Source organism: Prosopis cineraria, unplaced genomic scaffold (assembly GCF_029017545.1).
Source record: "Prosopis cineraria cultivar Desert tree isolate PC_DT_omini unplaced genomic scaffold, ASM2901754v1 PC7, whole genome shotgun sequence".
NCBI lineage: Eukaryota > Viridiplantae > Streptophyta > Magnoliopsida > Fabales > Fabaceae > Prosopis > Prosopis cineraria.
Window position 1 is genome coordinate 30,253,694 of NW_026555338.1, and position 21,491 is coordinate 30,275,184.

Genomic DNA, 21,491 nt, shown 5'->3' on the forward strand with positions numbered 1-21,491 from the left:
ATATTCACGACTGCTATTTCCCCTTCAAAATATACCCACTCTAAAAAATTATAAAAAAAAATTGGGATTGAAAGGAGATGAGAAAGAGAGTTAAAAAAAAATATCTTTCCTTTTCCTCCCGCGCTAACAATCAAACGAAGAATTAAAATTTGAAAATTCATGGCCATTGATTCTCGTGCACATTGAGGATTTTACTCCTCTCACACGCCTAGCATCATGTAAGAGACACAACGCTCCTGTTTTATGCCAACAAGTTGTAATGTTGAAAAAAAACTTAATTATTACCCATACAATGACTTGTAACAAGGATCACACATTTCATCTAAAATGTGCCTTGTAATGAGGATTAGGAGGAGTAAATACTAATACATGAATTTGGGCAAAGTAAATGACTTTATGGTATGGGAGGTGATTTTTTTTTTTAAAATAAGAGATACACTCAAGTTAACTCTCCGAGTTTAAAATTTTTATGATTCTAACTTACAAAATTTTATCAACTTACTCATTAATTCAAATTAGATACAAACTCAGTTAAACTCGTGAGTTTACCTCTGAATTTTAACTAACAAAATCGTGTCAATAAATTTATAAATTCGAATTAGATTTAAGCTTGGTGAAACTTATTAAGCTCGTCATTTTTTTTAATTAAATGAGTTAAGTATACACTATGAAAAATTTAATTTATACAAGTGATAAGACATGGTTTAAAGAAAAAAAAATTGAAATGCAAAAACTAATACTAATAAAAAAATACTAAAAATAAGTCTCGATATGTTAAAAATTTTATATCTTGTATATGATAATTTATCAATGTTAATGAGTTAAATTTTAATTATTTATATTTTTAATATATTTAAATTAAATTACAATTATATTTTAAGGATTGTTTGTTAAGAAAAGTATATTTTTATGAATTTACAATCGGAGTTTGCATTTGAGTTTACATTTCCATCATCAATTTATTTAAACTCATGATTTTAACAAAGACGCAAAGCGCACGACTCAAATAAGTTACCCGATTAAATTATAATGCCGATCCTATTAAGCTACCCAATTAATGGAACTTGCTATAAACTATGATAAATCTTATTGAATTCGTACATGGCTAGCTATGAATCTATGGTTATAATAATAAAATAAAATATTATAATCCCATGTCATTCAAACTTCATACACTCTCATCATTCAAACTTCGCTTGCAATTATTAATTGAAATGCAGCCGTGCTTGATTGTGTCATGAGGATGGGTTAGTGCAAACTTAGAAAAAATCAGAAGACGAAAATAGCTAATTTCGGAATTATTAACTTATTTGCCCCCAAAAAAGAATTATTTAACTTATTCGGGTCAATAATTGATTTACTATAATTAGATGAAGTCATAGAAATTAAATATCCCTCTTTCTTATTGGTATCTCCAGTCCACGTCATTCAACATCTGTTTTCTTTTCTTTTCTTTTGTTTTTTTGTAACATAGTTATTCCACACTGTTCAACGAGTGAAATTGTTAGCCAAGAAAGAGATGTTAATCATTATAATTTAACATATTGGGTGTGATTCTCTGAATCTTTTTCAGATATTAATTGTTGCATTGTTTATCACATATTTGCACAAAATTCAACATATATTTTGCATTTTTTTTACTGTTTTCTGTACATATAAACCATGTGAGTTTGTGACTTCGCATACGTTTTATATTTAATATTAATATTGAGTTGAACTTTCTTAACCTTTCAAATATCAATAATACTTATATTTAATATAATATCTATACATTAGAAGACAAACAAAATCAATTATATTACATCATTTCTAGTTAATTATTATATAGTCATTATATATGTATTATATAGTTAATTTTAAAAAAATTCTGAGTCAAGTCAATCTGTGAGAGAGATAGAGAGAGAGAGAGAGTTATCATTTCATGAAATCATTAATTAATCTTGGGTTGAATTAATTTTATCACACGATTAAGTTTCTTCTAGGTCAGTCGCGTTAGACTTCATTGTTTTTTTAAGTATGATCCATATCTCTTGTACGATTGTCTCATGCTATATACAGCAATCTTTTTCATCAGATATTTTGACTTTCTTTGGTCAGTATTAGAATTTTTTTTTTGGGGGGAGGGGGTACAGCAATGTTATTAGACAGTTTAAATTCATTATACATAGATTTGTGTAGGCATTAAGACTGTAAATTTTATTTATATATAAAAAAAGACTGAATTTTATTGGGGGAATGACACACTTAATTACATATACCAAGAAAAATTATAATAGCAGTTAATTGAAAAAAAATTTATGGAAAGTTAAGTTGCAAATTAAATATTTATTTAAATAATTGCAAATATGAGATTGTCATGAAGAATCCGATACTTAAGTCTTATATGCCACCCCTAATGATTTACAATTGAGATCCATATATTTACAAATGTTTAAGTTAATATTTGTAAGGTAAGTTTTTTTTTAAGAATTAGCTATCATTTTCGATTGGCTTTGAAGACCTGAAGTAGAAGTCTTATACCATTGTTTGAGAGATCTAAAATGGAGTGAAATGACTTTGAAATAGCTTTCTGAGTCATCCTTAATCCAATTTTTCTTGACCCCCAATTTAGAGGGTCGACAAGGATAGAATGATCCATCTGATATAAACAACACTATAGCAAAATTATTCCCATTCTTCTCACTTCCTTTTATTCTCAAATCAAAAAGTATTACTATACAAAATTTAAATATATTAATTTTAGAATAATTCTTAAATAATAATTAAATAAAATTATTCATGCTTCTAATAAAACTCTTATTTAATGAAATGTTCTATTTTACTTTACTCCACTCCACTTTATATCATATACTCTCAATAGTTTCAAACACATCCTGAAAGGGTCATTTCTCTCAATTTTATTCAAAACTTATGCCGATTGATACTCGATCACAAATTCATTTATTGTCAGTCAAATAATCCATTAAATCAGTAAATGAATATAAATATAAATAATAAAATTCATTACAAGTTGTATTATTAGTTACATCTTTCAAGTCATGGAGAATTTGGATTATTATTCAAATTTCATGGGAAAATGAGTTGAATAATTTATACACGAACATGTGATCCTTGCTTCTTATATTAATGTCTTACATAATGTTTGAATTCAACAGTTGACTTGTATATACATATATAAGTATTATTTCCTCAATTATGTCATGTGGTTGTCTTTTTACGTACGCAATTAATTTGACTTTAACAAACATTGACAAATTAATCAAGTAAAGTGCAGACTAGTGTCAGTAAAAATACTTATCAACGATTTTCGCTCAACAAAACTACTTATTTCAGAACATTTTAAGGTAAGCAAAATAAAAATTATCAATCGATGAATATATAGTTTTAGTTTTTTACATATAGGAAGTGATTGCGGATAGTGATAGGATGTTATGAATATGATTTGTCTTGAGTTGTGTGCTTTATTTATTTGTATTATTAGGTTACTGAAATGATTTTTTTATTATTTTTTTATATTCATTTTATTGATAATTGTAACTTGTCAGGTGAACTAGTTGGAGTTAGAAGTATAGGCCAAGTCAGATCGCATGAGTTGATCAGCCAGTATATGTTTAGAAAAAATTTAACCCAACCCAACCCACTAATCCATATATTTACTTTTTGCATGATTTTTTTTAAATATACATAAATTATAAGTTCTAATATGATAGTATATTTCATGCTTTCGAAAAAAAAATTCACACCATAAATATATGAGATCGATCAATTTTATTATGATTCATTCTAAATTTGATTGTCTTCAGAGGCTGTGGTGCCAAAACTCCCTTCATTTTTTTTATTTTTTTTAATATTCTTTATAAAAAATATGAATTAAATGCGTCAACCCTAACTTATCCGTGTTTGTCCATTTGGTTTACATATTATCTAGCTTTAGCTGAAAAAGATTCATTTTTATTTAAATTAATTTTTATAACCCAACTCAGCCCAATTCTTATAACAAGTTATTTTAAGTAATCCATATGACTCGATACATGTTCCCACCTACTAGCTCATGATGCTTCTAAAATCATACAACTAGCTTTAATTATAATTATAAATTATAATACACTCTTGCACTGAATGCGCTAGCATTAATTATAGACTTCTAGTTATAATACTGGAATAAATTTACTTCTTTATTTTATTTATAATTATAAGTTAATTTTAACATGTTTTACTTGAATCAAGAAAAATTTTAAAATTATTAACTAACTTTGTATGAAAATGTAGTAAGTTTTTAACTTTTTACTTATTTAATATACACATTTTAATAGCTTATTTTTTTTCTTTTTAACATTTAATGAGGGATAAAAAAATTAGTGATAAAAATTTAAATGATGTGATTTATAAATATGATAAAAAAATTTTCACTTTGCCCTATAAATTGAATCAGAGGGGCTGAGGGAGTATTAAATTGATAAACCAATTAAAAGCAAAAGCAGCCATGTAAAACAACTTGAAGAATATTTATAGTTTGTGAATGCGTTTGTACAAGTGATTCAAAGACAGTCAGTCCTGAGCACCAAACTGTGTTTAATATTTAATAACTCTTTTGGCATCCTCTGTTGTCATGTACGCAAGGGGGAGGGTTTGTTGGTTTAAAAATCATACATATGGCATTAAAAAAAAAAATCATATATATGCATAGATGCATGTACTACCCCCCCATATATATATATTCTGTTAAACAGGAATAATTAAAGAATAATTGAAAAAACTCAACAAAGTTAGAGAAGTAGTTGGTAAAAAAAAGTTGGAGAATTAATTGAATGGAAATTTATTATAAAATTAAAAAATTAAATGTTTTCATGCATATTGAATGGGATTGTTTTTAAAAAGAGGACTAAATGTGTATTTTACATACTTTTTATGTAAAAAATTAAACTTTAATCCTACAAAACTCATAAGTGGAATAATCAAATTCTTTGAAATTCATTAATTGATGTTCAAATGATAAAAATTATTTATACGATATGTTATTATAACAGTAAAATATGAAAGTAAAATTAAAAATTGGGAGAATGACAGTTAAATACTAAAGAAATAAATTAATGACAGTTAGGTCTCAACAAATTTTTTTAAAAAATAAGTTAAATATATTGATTTAAAATTGATACAAAGTCAGGAGTTTCAATTACAAACAAGTAATATCAAATGTAACTTTTATATTATAACGAAAATTTTTATTTATAACTGTTTAAATTAATATTTATAATTTATTTTGTAAAAAATTTTATCAAATATCTAATTATCATTAATTTATTCATTGGTAACCTAACTGTCCATTTTTCTTTAAAATTTTGCGATTCACATAACTCGGCTCACAACAATGTTTTCTTTATTATACACGTGTCCTGAAATTCAGTACGTGACTACATGTAAAAGTTGACTTTTACGTTACCCTTAGGTCATATTTGGTTACTAGCTAGAATCTTGGGCTATGGAATGATGGTCATATCTTCATTACTACTTTATATTTGGTTGCTTTAAAAAGATATGGAATAACCTTTCTCAAGAACGGGGATTAATATATTTTGAGAAGTGGGTGTGTTTTTCAAAAATGAGAGAAATTATATCACTCACCTTAAGTCTAATATGTTTTTACCAAAATATCCTTATAAACTTTTCATATCCACAACAGTAGAACCAGTGTGAATGTTAAGGGGGCCAAATTTTTAACATTAATATGTGATCATCCATATTTTTATTTATTTTTAATGTTTATAATAATTAATTGTTTATGTAAGTTTATAATTTTTTTTAAAAAGTTACATATAATTATATAATATGAATTTAGAAAAATTTTAAAAGTGAAGTGATATATCTATAATATTAACCATAAAAAATATAAATAATATGAGAAAAACTACAAAATAAATAATATAGAAAAACCATATATTTGACATATTAAAAACCTTACCGACATGGTAGATCCATATCCTTTTTTGGTCTGGGAGAAAGGGGTTAGACAATAAGCAAACTCACATATATTGTATAGATTATACAGAAGGCAAAAGCTGTCGGGTTGTGAATTATATCTAAAAAAACAATGAGTCTAAACCTGAAGGATCCTTACAGCATTGAGAGATTGACTCCCTTAAGGATAACGTGGTTCCGCCAATGCATATCCATGCCTATTTTCCTCAATTTTTTTTTTTTCATTTTTGCCGTGTATTCATTCATTCACCCACAAAATCTTCACCGAACTCACTAGAAGAACGTAACACACTGCTACGTGTATGGTATTTATATTTCTTAATTTTTGTTTCTTATAAAGTAAAATTTAAATTTAAAATAATTTAAGTTTTTTGAAGAAATGTTAGTATATGTGTGCGTGTATATTATTATTATACACACACACACACATAAACCTATGTGAAAAATTTTAAAAGAAGATAAAAAAAGCAAATGCATAAAGACAGGAAAAAAAGGTTGTTGCTGCTGCCATATGGTAAGGGTATTATGATTTTTATATTTTACTTTATATTTAAACAAGTAATATATAAACTCCATTCACATATACTTAAATATTCTATCAAATAAATTTATATTCACGATTTTTTTTATTTTTTTCTATTCTTTATCATTCCAACCATTTCCATTACTTCTTTCTCTATGAACCAAATGTGACCTTAAATCCGTTTAATTGACTATAAACAGATTAATTTGAGTTGTAAAAAGTATTGAATATTTACAATTTTAAAGTATTGAATATTTACAATTTCGGCTTGCCACTTGCAAAAATGAAAATCAAGTTTTTAGTAACATTAGGATTCGTTGTGATTCTCTTAAAGCTGTCAATTTGATCCTAACGCCTGCCATATGATTTTAAATAAAAAAATGTATATACTTAATCATATATTGATATATATGTTAAAGATATTTGTTTTTAATTAAATCAATATATATTAATTATATATATATATATTTTTTCCTTAAAAAATGTAAAGTATTTTTTGAGAAGTTAAATGTTCAAAAATAGAAGGCTTAGTCTTTCAAGATATAATTATTGCTTTTTTTAAAAAAATCCCTATGAATACTACCTTTATATTTATTGTAGGGTGTTTAATAGAGATAAATATAAAAAGATAGAGTTAGTTTGAAAGCAAAAAACTACTTTATTAAGGGTGAGATTCGGTTAAAAATGTCTTACATTTTTAATGGAGGGAGTATTATTTATTAATAAATTCTTGTTATTAAATTAATAATAAAACATTTTATATCTTCTTTTCTAATTATCACTTAAATTATACCCTCTCTGTTAAAAAAATATAAACATTGTTAAAAAAAATAAATTTTTTTTAATTTTTCAAAGCGTAATTATTATTTTTTTTAAATGTCCCTATTGATAAATAAATTTATATTTATTATATAATATTTAATAGAAATAAATATAAAAAAATAAAGTTATTTTAAATTATAGGATATTTAATAAAAATAAATTTTATTAAAAATATTTTATATTTTTTAATGGAGAGAATAATAAATGTTGAATAAAATAACAATTATTCAACATTTAGTTACCTCTGTAATGATCACGTACTTGATGCATCAATATTATTATATTAATTATCTGTGAAATAAAATAGTTTTTCTAAAACAATTTCTCCACTGTGTCCTCAAAATTTGACTAAGATGATTTAATAAAATATTTTTCTTAACCTCATTCAGAATATCAAACGGCGTCTTTGACTTTTGGCAATCTTTTCTTTGCAATATCAAATCATTGAGAATAATCTATAAACCAGAGTGTCAGTGATGCTGATATGACAATTAGTTTTCTTATTTATTTGATTGATAACATCGTCATAACAGAACAGAGGACTATTTACGCTCCCTCTCTGTTTTTTTTTTTTGGTGCAAAGAGAACTTGTTACTCTTTAATCTGCATTACCGACATCCATTATATAAAGCCTCGCCACTTCATCTTCTTCCCCGCGCACACCACACAGCTGCACCATTTCCATACCCATAGATCATCATGGAGATCCAGATCCCACACTCCATCCTCTTCACCTTCCTTTGCTTCGTCGTCTTCATACGCAAACTTATTTCCGTGAAATATCCCAAAAACCTACCACCAGGACCAAGGAAACTACCACTTATAGGAAACCTTCACCAGATTGGGTCCTTGCCACATCGATCTCTTAGAGACCTCGCTAACAAGTATGGACCCATAATGCATCTTCAGCTCGGACAGATGTCCCACGTCATAATCTCTTCACCAGACCTAGCCAAAGAGATCATGAAAACCCACGACATCATCTTCTCCAACAGACCCAAAATCTTTTCTGGTGAAGCCTTGTGTTATAACAGCACAGACATAGCCTTCTCTCCTTATGGAAACTATTGGAGGCAACTCCGAAAGATTTGTACTTTGGAGCTTTTGTCCGTGAAAAGAGTCCAGACATTCAGAAAAATAAGGGAGGAGGAGGTTTCTGCGTTTGTGAAGCATGTTTCTGAACATGAACTTGGTTCTGTAATGAATCTCACTCAGAAACTCTATCCACTCACGAATTCCATAATTGCTCGAGCAGCCTTTGGTCGAAAGACTGGTAACGTAGAAGGTGCTCTTGCGGGAATGATGTACACAGTCGAGCTTGTGAGTGGCTTATCAATCTGTGATCTCTATCCTTCACTTGAATTCCTTCGTGTGATCAATGGTACGAGAGCTAAAGCTGACAAGGCACACAGAGATCTTGATAGGATGCTCAGCAACATCATCAACGATCACTTAGAAAAGAAAGATGGCCATAAGCAGGACGGAGAAGCAGAAGAGGATCTGGTTGATGTTCTTCTCAGGATTCAGAAAGAGCATGATCTTGAAATTCCCTTAACTTTCGACAACATCAAAGCTATCCTCCAGGTCAGTCTAAGGTTTTACATTCATCAACTCTACATGTTTTACCATAACTATAGTACGATATTATTAACCATGACACTGATACATTTTCAGGACATGTTCATTGGTGGGACTGAAACTACAGCAACAACAACAGAGTGGGCAATGGCAGAAATGATAAGAAGCCCAGAAGTGATGAAGAAGGCACAAGAAGAAGTGAGAAGGATCTATGGAAACAAAGGATACGTGGATCAATCAGAACTTCATCGGTTAAAATATGTTGACTCAGTCATTCGAGAAACTTTAAGATTACACCCACCTGTATCTTTATTGGGACCAAGAGAAAACAGTGAGGCATGTCGAATCAATGGGTACGATATACCAGCAAAAACTGTTGTGAACGTCAATGCTTGGGCCATTAATAGACATCCTGATTATTGGAACGAACCTGAGAAGTTTCAACCAGAGAGGTTTATTAACAACACAGTTGATTACAAAAGCACCAATTTTGAATTGATTCCATTTGGTGGTGGAAGAAGGATATGCCCTGGAGTGTCATTTGCTACGCCAATTTTAGAACTGATAATTTCCAATTTGCTTTATCATTTTGATTGGAAACTTCCTAATGGAGAAAAGCATGAAGAATTAGACATGTCTGAGAGCTTTGGCGCTGTGGTGAAAAGGAAGAATGACCTATGTTTAGTTCCCATGGCATATAGGCGCCCTTAGGTTTATTACCTAATGAGTAGAATAATAATCACACAGCACTCACATACATGCACTTCCAGTTACCCAGACGTGTAAAGCAATATTATATAGTTGACGCTCTGTGGCCTCCTAGTAGCTATTTTCTTCTCTTTTTTTTTGGGTAATTCTAGTAGCTATTTTCTTTAACAATAATGATGAACAACTAATTGAGTGCACCCAGATCAGGGTTCGTACTCTAGGAAGTTGTACCATGCAGGTTTGCTTTGTTTGTTTGGGGGATACTATGTTGTGTTGGATAATGTTATAAAAGGTTCGTTAATTTACATTTCTCTTTAATTATGATGATATTTTTAGTTATTATTTTAGAAAGCTTGACTATGTATTTTCGGAGTCCACTTGTATTGATCTATAGTGCAAAATCAAGTCTGCAACCAAATATATATAGAAAAGAAATATGTATAGTAAATAAATGCAAAATTTTAATGTACTATAACAAGATAAAATATTAATATGAATATGTTATTTAAATTATTTATGTATATATTATGTTAAAGTTGCTATGCCAGATATTTAAGGGAAAATTGTCAGAAAATACTTCACCGTGACATTAATTGCTCAAAATTCCCTCAAATTAACGCAAGCCAAAGGTCCTTTCGTGTCAATATCTTGGAGTGTTAAAAGACTGAAATGCCCTCCTCTTCCTGGACCTCGTCACCTCGACCTCTCTCGCACACGGCTCCTCCTCTTTCTCCGCTGTCACCGGTGACTTCGCACATGGCTGTGACGTTTCAAGCTGCGTCTACGAAGCATGTGCGCGGAAACGGTTGGCTCCTGCGACGACTTCGGCACCGGAGTGTTGATTCTCCCTCAGTGCAGGTTTCTTTGTGCTCGTTTTTCCCCAGCGCGATAAAAATTTAAAATTTAAAAACTTTTCCTGGTGTGAAGTTCATCCGCTATCATTGACTCTTGCTGAGTCTCTCTCTCACAATGAATGAGACTCCAAGTTCAGTTGCTACAGTGTGGGCCTATTTTCTGTGGTGGTAATTGGGTTTGGGAAGTGTATCAGTGACAGAATTGACCTGCGAATGTGCGATGGACAGAGAGCAAACGAGTTTATTTTTTTTGCTTTTTGAATATTGTCATGTGACTTTTTGGATGAGGTTTCTCTCCACTACTCTATTGTAAATCTGAATGTTTAAATGAAATTTGTGTTATCAAATCTAAATTATGAACTTCAATTTAACGATGTAGATCTGCCAAGATCCGTCCTCTGCTTTCCTCTCCAAAGCCAATTCCAACTTTCACAATGCATCTCTTTTAGCTTCTCAGCAAGTTCTAATCTTTCAGCACATAGTCTACCTTTACCTGAGAATTTACTCATGTTGAGTGCCATTCTATTTCACGATTCAAAGATGCATTGGGTTTCAATTTACATTCTGTTTCATAAAGCATTATGTTACATTCTGATTCAATTTACTTATGTTGAGTATTTACCATTCAAGAGCCATAGTTTTCATGTTGTTTGGTTTGGATTGGATTTCTTTGGCTGTGGTATTGGACTTTGGAGTTTCATTCTTGGGTTTATTTTCAAAATTTTAAGTTTCACATGCTTGGGATTATTTGGTTTGTTGTCTAGCTGTCTTTCCCATTCCCTTTCTGATATATTATCAACTCTATGATCCTTTATATTTGGTTCCTAAATGGAAAATCAATTCTCCAGGATTGTAGTCTATACTCTATACTTGATCTCTAAATCTGTGTTGCTGACTTGAATTTTTTTGTGGCAGACATTTTGTGCACACAGTTCCACCTGATGGTGAGGGTTGGCTGTGCCCGGGATGTGATTGCAAAAATGACTTTTTTTGATATCCTTAATGGCTCCTTGGTAACAAGCTTCTCTATAATGGTTTCCATTCAATTCAAGAATCGCTTCAACGAGGTGGGACAATAATAACCAAAAGCCATCCTCAGGATCTATAACATTATTCCGGTGCAGGTTCATAGAAATCGAACAGTAAGTAGCAATGGAAAGAGCATATTGTTGGAATATTTATGGATTAGCATTAAATATATATTTTACTAAGTTTGTTGAATTTTTATGGAGATTGTCTTACATGTATAAGATTTTTCACTCTATTGAATTTTTGTTGGGTTATTTGACCAGAACTAATTATTTTTTATTTAAATATCCATTTTTTTCATATTCAAATATAAATATTTTTATGTATATAAATTATATTATATTATTTTAATTAATACTAGTATGACTCTGAGTTAACCTTTAATTGACCTATTAACTCTTGCTATATTGTTTTGACTAGTTTATTGACTAATTCAATTTTCAGTATCTTTGATAAAATTCCAATAAAAAGTTAAATAATTTTGCTCAAATAAACTAATTGAGTTGACCAGGTCACCACTAAGTTACAGCTAAGTTGATTAGGTCACCCTTGGATTGATTGAGTTGGTTTGGGTTAACACTACCTCGAGTTAGGTCATATACTAGATTAACCAACTGGCCAGTTCATGGTCATTGGTTGAATCGATCAATTCTGTCTAGTTTTTCATTCATTGCAAAAGATCATTAAGGTTTTTTTTTTATTATCCTATTTGACCCTATCTCTGTTGGGGTTCAGTTTTGGTGCTTATTGAGTGATGAGCAAAACATCAATCCAGATTTATAGATTTTATTTTATATTTACCATAAAAAATTATAAAATTTTAATAAATTTATTTTATTATTGATCTATATAATGCATATTTGATCTAAATGATTTAATTTAATATTAATTTTTATAAATTTTTATAAATTAAATATTTAAATATACTCTGAACAGACTAAATATAAAGTACATCTAGATAGTTACTTTATAAAAAATTTTAAAGAAATAATATTAAATTAGACTATCCATATCAAATACATATTGTTTACATTAATGATAAAGTATATTGATTAAAATTTTGTATTTTATATTTTAATAAATATAAAATAAAATTAGTAAAAATCTAGACGTTCCAAATTACTTACCAGACGACCAGCACCTAAACATATCTCCATAGGGGGCACATGCATGCATCATTCATTCGTTCAGCACATAACACACAACCCCGTAATTAAACCCTACACACACCTATCTATCCTAATTGATTTTTAACTTCACCACCCATTTTTTGGGCATGTATTTTAGGACTTACAGGGAGTAAAACTTAGAACCCTTTTTATAAAATAGAGGTTACTGCCGCTGAAGCAAATGATTCTTGGCCATTAAGACTATTTTCATCAAGTTGTGTGTATATCTGCCCCTCTATGGTAAATTATAAGGATATGCTCCCAGTTAAAGAGATGAGCATCAAGAGACATGTTTTCGAATTTTGTCATTTATTTTGTATCAAGGATATATTATAAAGGGAAACTATCATCTAAAGACCCTCTAGCATTTTAATATCTAAGAAAAACATTAAAAATTCCAAATATCTTTGCACCCCTCACACATATAAAAAGAAGATTTTGGGGAATAAAAAGACCTAATTATCCCCGTAGTGTTTCATAAGTCTTGCTCCGTCAACAAAGCATTTGACTATTCGTAAGTTATGATACATAATTAACAGCGCATATTCATCCATAAACAAGTTACAAAAATTTATAGACATGGTTTATTGTTTACAGCCGAATGGTATCTTGTTAATAGTGAAATGCTTTGTTATTTGTATTAAAGCAAAACTTGTAAAATTAAACCAAGTCTGTCAATTTTTGTAATTGTTCATGAATGAATGTTCACTTATTAATTACATAACTTTTTAATAGTTGAATGTATTGTTATTTATATACTTACAAAACACTATAAGGGTAATTAGGTCTTTTCCCCCAAAATTTTATTTTCAAACAAGTTGTAATGATACTTCAGATTTGTATGTTCCTTCTTTATTATTAAATGATTCCAGTGGTATATTTTTCTTATTAAAAAATTAAAATCTAAATATAAGAATTTAATATTGCCTCCCGTCCGATATAGGCACGGGCAAAAATCCATGTCATAGTTTTTGTGGCTAGAAAATAAAAAATATATAGTTATTGTTAAAATTACTTATTTATAATTATTCATACAATTATATTCACACTTTCTAGATACTATTTTTTTTTTTGTAAAATAATCACTAACAGCATTAATCCAAGTATTATTTTAGATGATATATATCACCTTTTTGTTAAACTATTAACTCGTAAGGATTCATGAAATTCCAGCAACTCGCTTTGGCGAGCATAGTTATTGAAAAATAAAAATCATTAATTCGAGATTTGTTTGGCTTGAAATTAACCAGGGAAATATTTATGTTCTCTGAAATTGGCCAAACAGATATGACCCACAGAGAAATTCTTAATCTTGAAGAAAGATTGGCATCATTCACTTGGCTCACTCAAACTCTAAATGAACCACATTATTTACTTTTTTTTTTACCATCCATAAATTAAAAGTAGTCTTGCCAATAACTAGAAGTAGTGAACAAAAAAAGCAAATAAGTTGCAATGTACTTCTATTGAGAGCCAAAGGAATAAGATAACAACATGTGACACATCATTGAGGTAGTTATATAGAACTAGGATTGATAAACCACTTGGATTAATTTGAGATTCTTTACTCACTATGATAGAATAGGCTTTTAACAATGGATAAAAAATACTTTGAATAACGATCTATAACTGCTATTATTTCAGGGGATGTTAAAAGTATGTAACTTTTAAAAGCAGTTAGTCATAAGTGATTATAGTCATAACTGATCTTAAAAGTAGTTTTTTAAAAAAATATTAATTTTGTTTCTATTTATTTCCTCAATTCCTACAAATAAAAATATTCTATATAATTTATTGTCAGCCAACTAGTTTCAGTATATATAAATAATTCAAATTTTAATACAAAATTTTATAGAAATTACACAAAACTCACATGGTCTATACAATTTTCTAAAAAACTATCTAAATCTTCATACCATCCACAAAATATTGTACTTAATATGTGAGGATATCGTCAACCTTTTCCTCAAAAAATGAATTCACAATGTCAAACATCTAATTAAAGTATAAAATTATAATTAAAACATTAACTAACTAATTCAAATAACAATAAAATTTACTTTTAAAAAATATAGTTACCTCTTTTATAAATTCAGTCATCCTCAATATGATGATGTTGAGCATGTGTCTCATCCCATGTACGCTGCACAAACTAGTTTTTTATAGTTGCCTGACTTTATATAAAAACATATATATATATATATATATAAGTAATTGAGAATCAGTAATAAATATTGATAATTGAATTAGTTAATAAAGTATTAGTTTAACTTACCTTTAGCTTGATCCATGTAGGATCCTTTAATTCATGTGCGTGCTTTTTCAGGATCATTGTTTGATATTTTTATTGGCCTATGATCAACACGAGATTTATAATTAATAAAGTGGGCTTTCAACAACGGGTGCTTTTTTAGGACCATTATTTAATATGTTTTCATTGCTTTATAATCAACATCATAAAATTTGTAATTAATAAAGTAGGCTTTCAACAGCGGGCGCCACTATTGAAAGTCAAAAATTTTATTTTATTTTAAATTTTTAAAATTTTTTGACATCAGATTAAACTACACCCAATGTTAAAAGTTTTTTCTGCAGCAGTTACATTTTAAACCGATATTGAAATTCCTACAATGATTGCAAATATTACAAAAATACCATTGCTTCTACTTTTAACAGCGACTGCCTTTTAACCAACATTAAAAATTTCATGTAAAAGATAAATTCTGCACTAGTGACTTTTCTCATACTAACACCAAACATCTACATGTCAAATTTTTCATGAGTGATTCCATTTAGTAGCTTCCAATCAAAATGATACAGAAAATTTAACTTTGGTTCAATGTTAGGTATGGCTAAGTTAATTCTAGGACAAATTCTCCTTAGAGCACTAAATACTATATAATTAAAGTTTGCTCCTTTAAAATCAATTAGATATTATCCAAAAATCTCTCTAACTTGAAGGTACTATTAGCATCATCCCATTAGGATCTCTTAGTATTGCCCATCCATTAACAATATAACTTTAGCCTTTTCAAGCATCTCTCGTATCCATTGATCACATTTCTATCAGTGTTTTTTTGTAGAAGTAGCGACACCCTAGGTGGGTGAAGCTTTAATAAGTAATGGTAAATAAATTATAAAAACTTTTTTTTTAAAAGGGATTCAAACCTTGATTCATTATAGTACTTTTATGACATTTTAATAATTTGAGGCCTTCAATTATCATTAATACCTTCACAAGGTGTATAATTATCACTATCTTTTTCCCTTAAAAGTAATGTTCTAGAATAATCATGACCGTGATAATTTGAAACCAATCAACTCAATTAATTCAAGTAGTGACTCAGCAATTGAATGTTTGATTTCAATCCAATTTAAAAAATTATATATACTTCTCTGATTTTATTTATAAATCATTTTTAACATGCATGTTTTATTAAAATTAAAAAAATATTAAAACTAATTAATTTTGCCAAAAAGTTTAAGAAGTTATCAATTTTATCTCTATTAAATATATATATTTTAACAATATATTTTCTCTCTTCATTTCATGAGATAAAAGGAGAAATTTGTTATCAAAATTTAATAATATGATTTATATATAGGAACAAAATTTTCTCTAATTTATCCTATAAATTGGACTAGAATGACTGAAATGAGTATATAAGGAGAAATCTTTTGAGAAAATCTCGGGTTATTTATTTACTTATTTTAAACCAATTATTACGTGGAACAGCTTTATTTGACTAATAATATCTAGTAAATCCTTGAAAAAAGCCACAAACAAATTAACTTGCATGGAGTCAAATTCCAAACAACGTAGTCAAGACGCGACTCCTTAATTAGACTGGCAGAAAAACACGCGCCTACAATTTTCTTTCTTTCTTTGTTTTTTTTTCAAAATAGACGGACGTTGGTGGAAAAAAGTGAGCAATACATGTTGACAAAATCTATTATTATATTTATAAGTCATTTTTAAATATTTTATTAATATTTAAAAAATTTAAATTTATTAACTTTATCTAAAAAATTTAATTTTTTAACTTTATTTCTATTAAATATATATATTTTAATATATAATATATTTTCTCTCATTAATATTTAATAAAAAATAAAAAAATTATAATAATATAATTTATAAATGAAATTAAAAAAGTAATTCTTTCCTCGCTTTATGAATAAGATTGTAGGAAATATATCTTTATAAAACTGGGTGCTCGCGTGCAATAGGTGTGTGAGATAGGATATGTAGTTACTTTAATAACAGAAAAGGATTCAAATGAATCGAAAATAAGTTTGACAATGATGAATTTTTTTTAATAAATAAATCACTCAATCATTTCTTAGATACTCTCTTTATTTAAAAATAGTATTTTAGATGTTAAACAATATAAGATATTTTTAATTTTTATTATTTCAAGACGTAATTAATATAATGTATTTTATTTTTAACGTGCTCTTAATAAATAAATTAATTTATATTTATTTTAAAGTGAACTAACCTATTAAATTGAGGTAAATATAAAAAGATGATATTAGTTTAAAAATAATTAATTACTTTACAAATGAGTGTGATTTGATTGAAAATATTTTATATTTTTGAACGGAAAGAGTGCTCTTTTAAATAAGAACAAACATGAAAAAATGATTAATTGAAAGATAATCAACAAATAATTTATTGAAGGTATAATTTAATTAAAAATATTTTATATTTTTTAATAAAAAGAGTCAGGGAGTATCTGTTAGAAACAATATACAAATACTCTGAATACCAGAAAACCCATTTATTGCATTTCCCAAGTGCATTCATTCAAATGGGGCACAAGGTATTTCCAGAAGACTCCACAAAATCATGTAAAATGACCGATATTTAGCATCAAAGTTTTCTTTTAAGACATGACTAACAGGTATACTCTCTCCATTAAAAAATAAAGTATTTTTTTAAGAATTGTACTTATTAATAAAATAGTTACTTCTCTTTAAATTAATATTATCTTTCTATATTTATCTCTATTTAATAGAATATTTTACTCTAAAATAAATATAAAGTGATTTATTAATCATGATACTTTAAATAAAACAATGATTATACTTTAAAACATAAAAAATATTTTATATTTTTTAAAATTAAACCTTTCAAAAAATGCTTTATAATTTTGCACAGATGGAGTATATATGATGAGAAAGAGTACTTGGAATTAAAATTTTAAATTGTATTTAATTTAATTTATTAATATTAATTTATAAAAAAACTGCTTATAAAATGAGGTGGATGCAGTATTATGCTAGTCTGCTCCGTGCCATTTTTTTTTTATCTATAAGTTATTTTACAGTAAATTGATATTAATAGCGTGAGAAAATTAAAGATATAAGAAATGTATGTCTGGTCAAACTTATTGAACAAAGTGATCCCATGTTCAAAAATAAACAGGTAATTATATAATATTATAAATTAAAGAAAAAATTAATCTATAAGTCCTTATAGTTCTATTCAATTTTAAATTAGGTCACTACAATTTATTTTATTTTAATCAAACTCTTATAGTTTGATCTATTATACAAGTTAACCTTAAAAGTTAAAATTGATAATGAATTATTAAATTTCACAATATAAAAATACTATTGGAGCTTATAAAAAATTTAATTTATTACTTTTAGCTAAAATAAAAAGTTGATTTAATACACTATTTATATTTTTATTGGTTTTTTAATGAAAATTTTATATGTGTAAAAAAATATTTAGAAGACAACCTAACTATATAAATTTTGAGTTATAAAAATTATGTAATTAATTCTAAATTTATATAATCATTTAATAAAAATATAAAAGTTAATTTTTTAAAGAAAAAATCTAAGAATTTTAATATTGAGGGATTAAAAAATTGAATTAATAAAATTATAAGAGATTAATTAAAATAAAATAAATTATAGGGATCTAATTTAAAATTAAATCAAATTATAAGGGTGTGCAGATATATTTGTTCTAACTTTAATGACCTAGAAAAATCAATGTCTCCATCAGTTGTCATTAAATATGAATAGTTTAACACTACAAGTCAATAGAGTATACCACTTTTAGGATACCAAATGCTCTAAGTAAAGAAAAGAAAAGAGTACACCATTCCTGGAATTAATTAATTAATTATATGGTAACTGCGGAACTCCCTGGTCTCAAGTGCTCAATGTACTATATAAAAAAACACAACTCAAGGCCAAAAACCTCACAGCAAATTAAACTTACCATCTCAGCAATCATTTTCTGATCATGGAGATTCAGAGCCCTTTTGCTATCCTCTTCACCTTCTTGTGCTTCATCCTTGCGATCAACAAGCTTTCAGATTCCAGAAAACGCAGTCAAAACTTACCTCCCGGGCCACCCAGATTACCTCTCATAGGAAACCTTCATCAACTTGCAGGCTCCATTCCTACTCGATCTCTGAGAGACCTTGCTAACAAGTATGGACCCTTGATGCACCTTCAACTTGGTCAGCTTCCACACATCATCGTGTCTTCTCCAGAAATGGCCAAAGAGGTTATGAAGACGCATGACCAAATCTTCGCCAATAGACCCAAAATCCTTGCCACAGATATCTTTGCCTACGGTAGCTCCGATATTGTCTTTTCCTCCTACGGAAACTATTGGAGGCAGCTCCGAAAGATTTGCACTCTGGAGCTTTTTTCTGCCAAGAGGGTCCAGACTTTCAAAGCTATAAGGGAAGAGGAGGTTTCAGCACTGATGAAGGACATTGATGAGTATGAAGGTTCTGTCATGAACCTCAGTAAGAAAATCTTCCCTCTCACGAATTCCATAGTCGCAAGAGCAGCGTTTGGTAAAAAGACCAAGAACGTTGAAGCCATCCTGCCTACCATTGAGCATGCGATTCGGCTGACCACGGGCTTAAATGTTATTGATTTCTATCCTTCTCTCGGATTCCTCAGCGTGATCACTGGGATCAAATCTACAATGATAAGGATCCATCACGAGATTGATAGGATCTTAGGAAGCATCATGACCGATCACAAAGAAAAGAAGACTAACGGTACTGGTGAGACTGAAGATCTGGTTGATGTTCTTCTCAGGATTCAGAATGACGATGACCTCGAGATTCCCTTATCTTCTGACAACATTAAAGCTGTTATTCTGGTTAGTAATGTTGCATAATCATTATCTTTTGATACACATAAAGAGACAATTGAATCATGCCTTTTAAATCCTTTTCAGGATGTTTTCGTGGGTGGAACTGAAACAGCAGCAACGACGACAGAGTGGACTATGACACAACTACTTAGAAACCCTGTGGCAATGAAGAAGGCACAAGAAGAGGTACAATCATGCATAAAGTTGTGTTGATTGATGTAATATTAATTTAGAATTTCTTTTGTTGTGTACACAGGTTAGAAGAGTTTATGGAAGCAAGGGATACGTAGATGAATCAGAACTTTCCAATTGAAATATGTTGCTGCTGCCATCAAAGAAACCTTGAGGATGCATCCTCCGGTACCATTATTGGTTCCAAGGGAGAATAGTGAGGGATGTGAAATTAATGGATATGAGATACCTGCAAAAACTAAGATTATCATTAATGCTTGGGCAATTGGAAGAGATCCCAAATACTGGAATGAACCAGAAAAATTTGTTCCGGAGAGATTCCTTGATACCAAAGTTGATTACAATCTCAAAGATTCAAACTTTAAGTTTATCCCATTTGGTGCGGGAAGAAGAATATGCCCTGGAATTACATTTGCTACACCTGTCCTTGAATTACTTATTTCCAATTTGCTTTATCATTTTGATTGGAAACTTTCAAATGGAATGAAGCCTAAAGAATTGGATGTGGAAGAGTCTTTTGGTGCTACAATGAGAAGGAAAAATGACCTATATGTTGTTCCTTTTAAGTATAGCCCTTAATTAGTAATTTCAATTACCTGAATAAATGATTGTATCTCTGTCATGGTTATATGGGGTTTACAAATAATATAGTTATTTTTTAATTTCAATTTGAGGATGATGGTGTTTTTGTAATTTAAAAGAAAAATCCACAGTCCTCCCCTTCCTGATAGTCACTAAACAAAGCCATGGGATGATCTGAAACGAAACGAGGTGTTCTTGAGAGAGTATTCTTCGCAGTAATCTCCACCATCGCTGTCCCTCCTATGTTCAACGCTCATAGCGCTGGCTTAGCCGACATCAACTCGGTAATGTGGCTCTCTTCATTCTCGCTATCGTCGTCGGACTCATCAGCTGCAACATCATCAAACAAATGGTCTCCATCTCACATCGATCGGATGCGTGGGGGCTTCTCTGTGTTTCTTCCTGTTTTACAAGGCCTGTGATGTGGGGTATCCGAACGGAGAATACAAAGCATCGTATGCTAATGTGTACAGAAACATGGCGATTCTGGGCGTTGAGGGCTGCTTCCCGTTCGCCGTGGTGGCGAACTTGGTGAGGGATATCAGCCGCAGGAGCAGCGGCAGCAATTTTCATTTTTTAAAAATTTAATAATTTTAAAAATAATTTAATATTAAAAAGTTAAAAATTTAAGTTTAGAAAAATAATTAAAATGAATTTAATATTTATTTTAAAAAATAGGGTCCAAAATATGAAAGAGGGGGGATGCACACTTTAAAATTCCATATCTATATTATATATAATTTTTCTCACTACGTAAGCTGTGGGGGGGGGGGGGGGGGGTCCCTCTTTTGATGGTGGTGGTGGACCGGTGATGCCTTTACGGTGAAGAGGAGAAAAGGAGGGAGTGGTAGCCTCGTAGGTTTTGGAATATTGTGAAGAGTAAAAAATAACAATGTTCGTAAAGTGATCAGTCACGAATA

At 29.2% G+C, this 21,491-nt stretch overlaps 3 protein-coding genes across 3 annotated transcripts; all 3 read left to right on the forward strand.

Annotated features, from left to right (window-relative positions):
- The first annotated feature begins 7,949 nt into the window (after positions 1-7,949).
- Positions 7,950-9,928, forward strand: LOC129316089 (cytochrome P450 71D10-like). The gene is made up of 2 exons (XM_054960347.1): positions 7,950-8,905; positions 8,996-9,928. The coding sequence occupies exons 1-2, from the start codon at positions 8,021-8,023 to the stop codon at positions 9,608-9,610; spliced, it is 1,500 nt and encodes a 499-aa protein (XP_054816322.1). The 5' UTR covers positions 7,950-8,020; the 3' UTR covers positions 9,611-9,928.
- An 8,945-nt stretch (positions 9,929-18,873) lies between these two features.
- LOC129316368 (premnaspirodiene oxygenase-like) lies at positions 18,874-20,534 on the forward strand. Its single transcript, XM_054960756.1, has 3 exons — positions 18,874-19,803; positions 19,882-19,983; positions 20,054-20,534. The coding sequence occupies exons 1-3, from the start codon at positions 18,925-18,927 to the stop codon at positions 20,108-20,110; spliced, it is 1,038 nt and encodes a 345-aa protein (XP_054816731.1). The 5' UTR covers positions 18,874-18,924; the 3' UTR covers positions 20,111-20,534.
- LOC129316369 (cytochrome P450 71D10-like) lies at positions 20,106-20,657 on the forward strand. Its single transcript, XM_054960757.1, has one exon. It carries the CDS (start codon positions 20,146-20,148, stop codon positions 20,566-20,568), a length of 423 nt encoding a protein of 140 aa, XP_054816732.1. The 5' UTR covers positions 20,106-20,145; the 3' UTR covers positions 20,569-20,657.
- Positions 20,658-21,491: the final 834 nt, after the last annotated feature.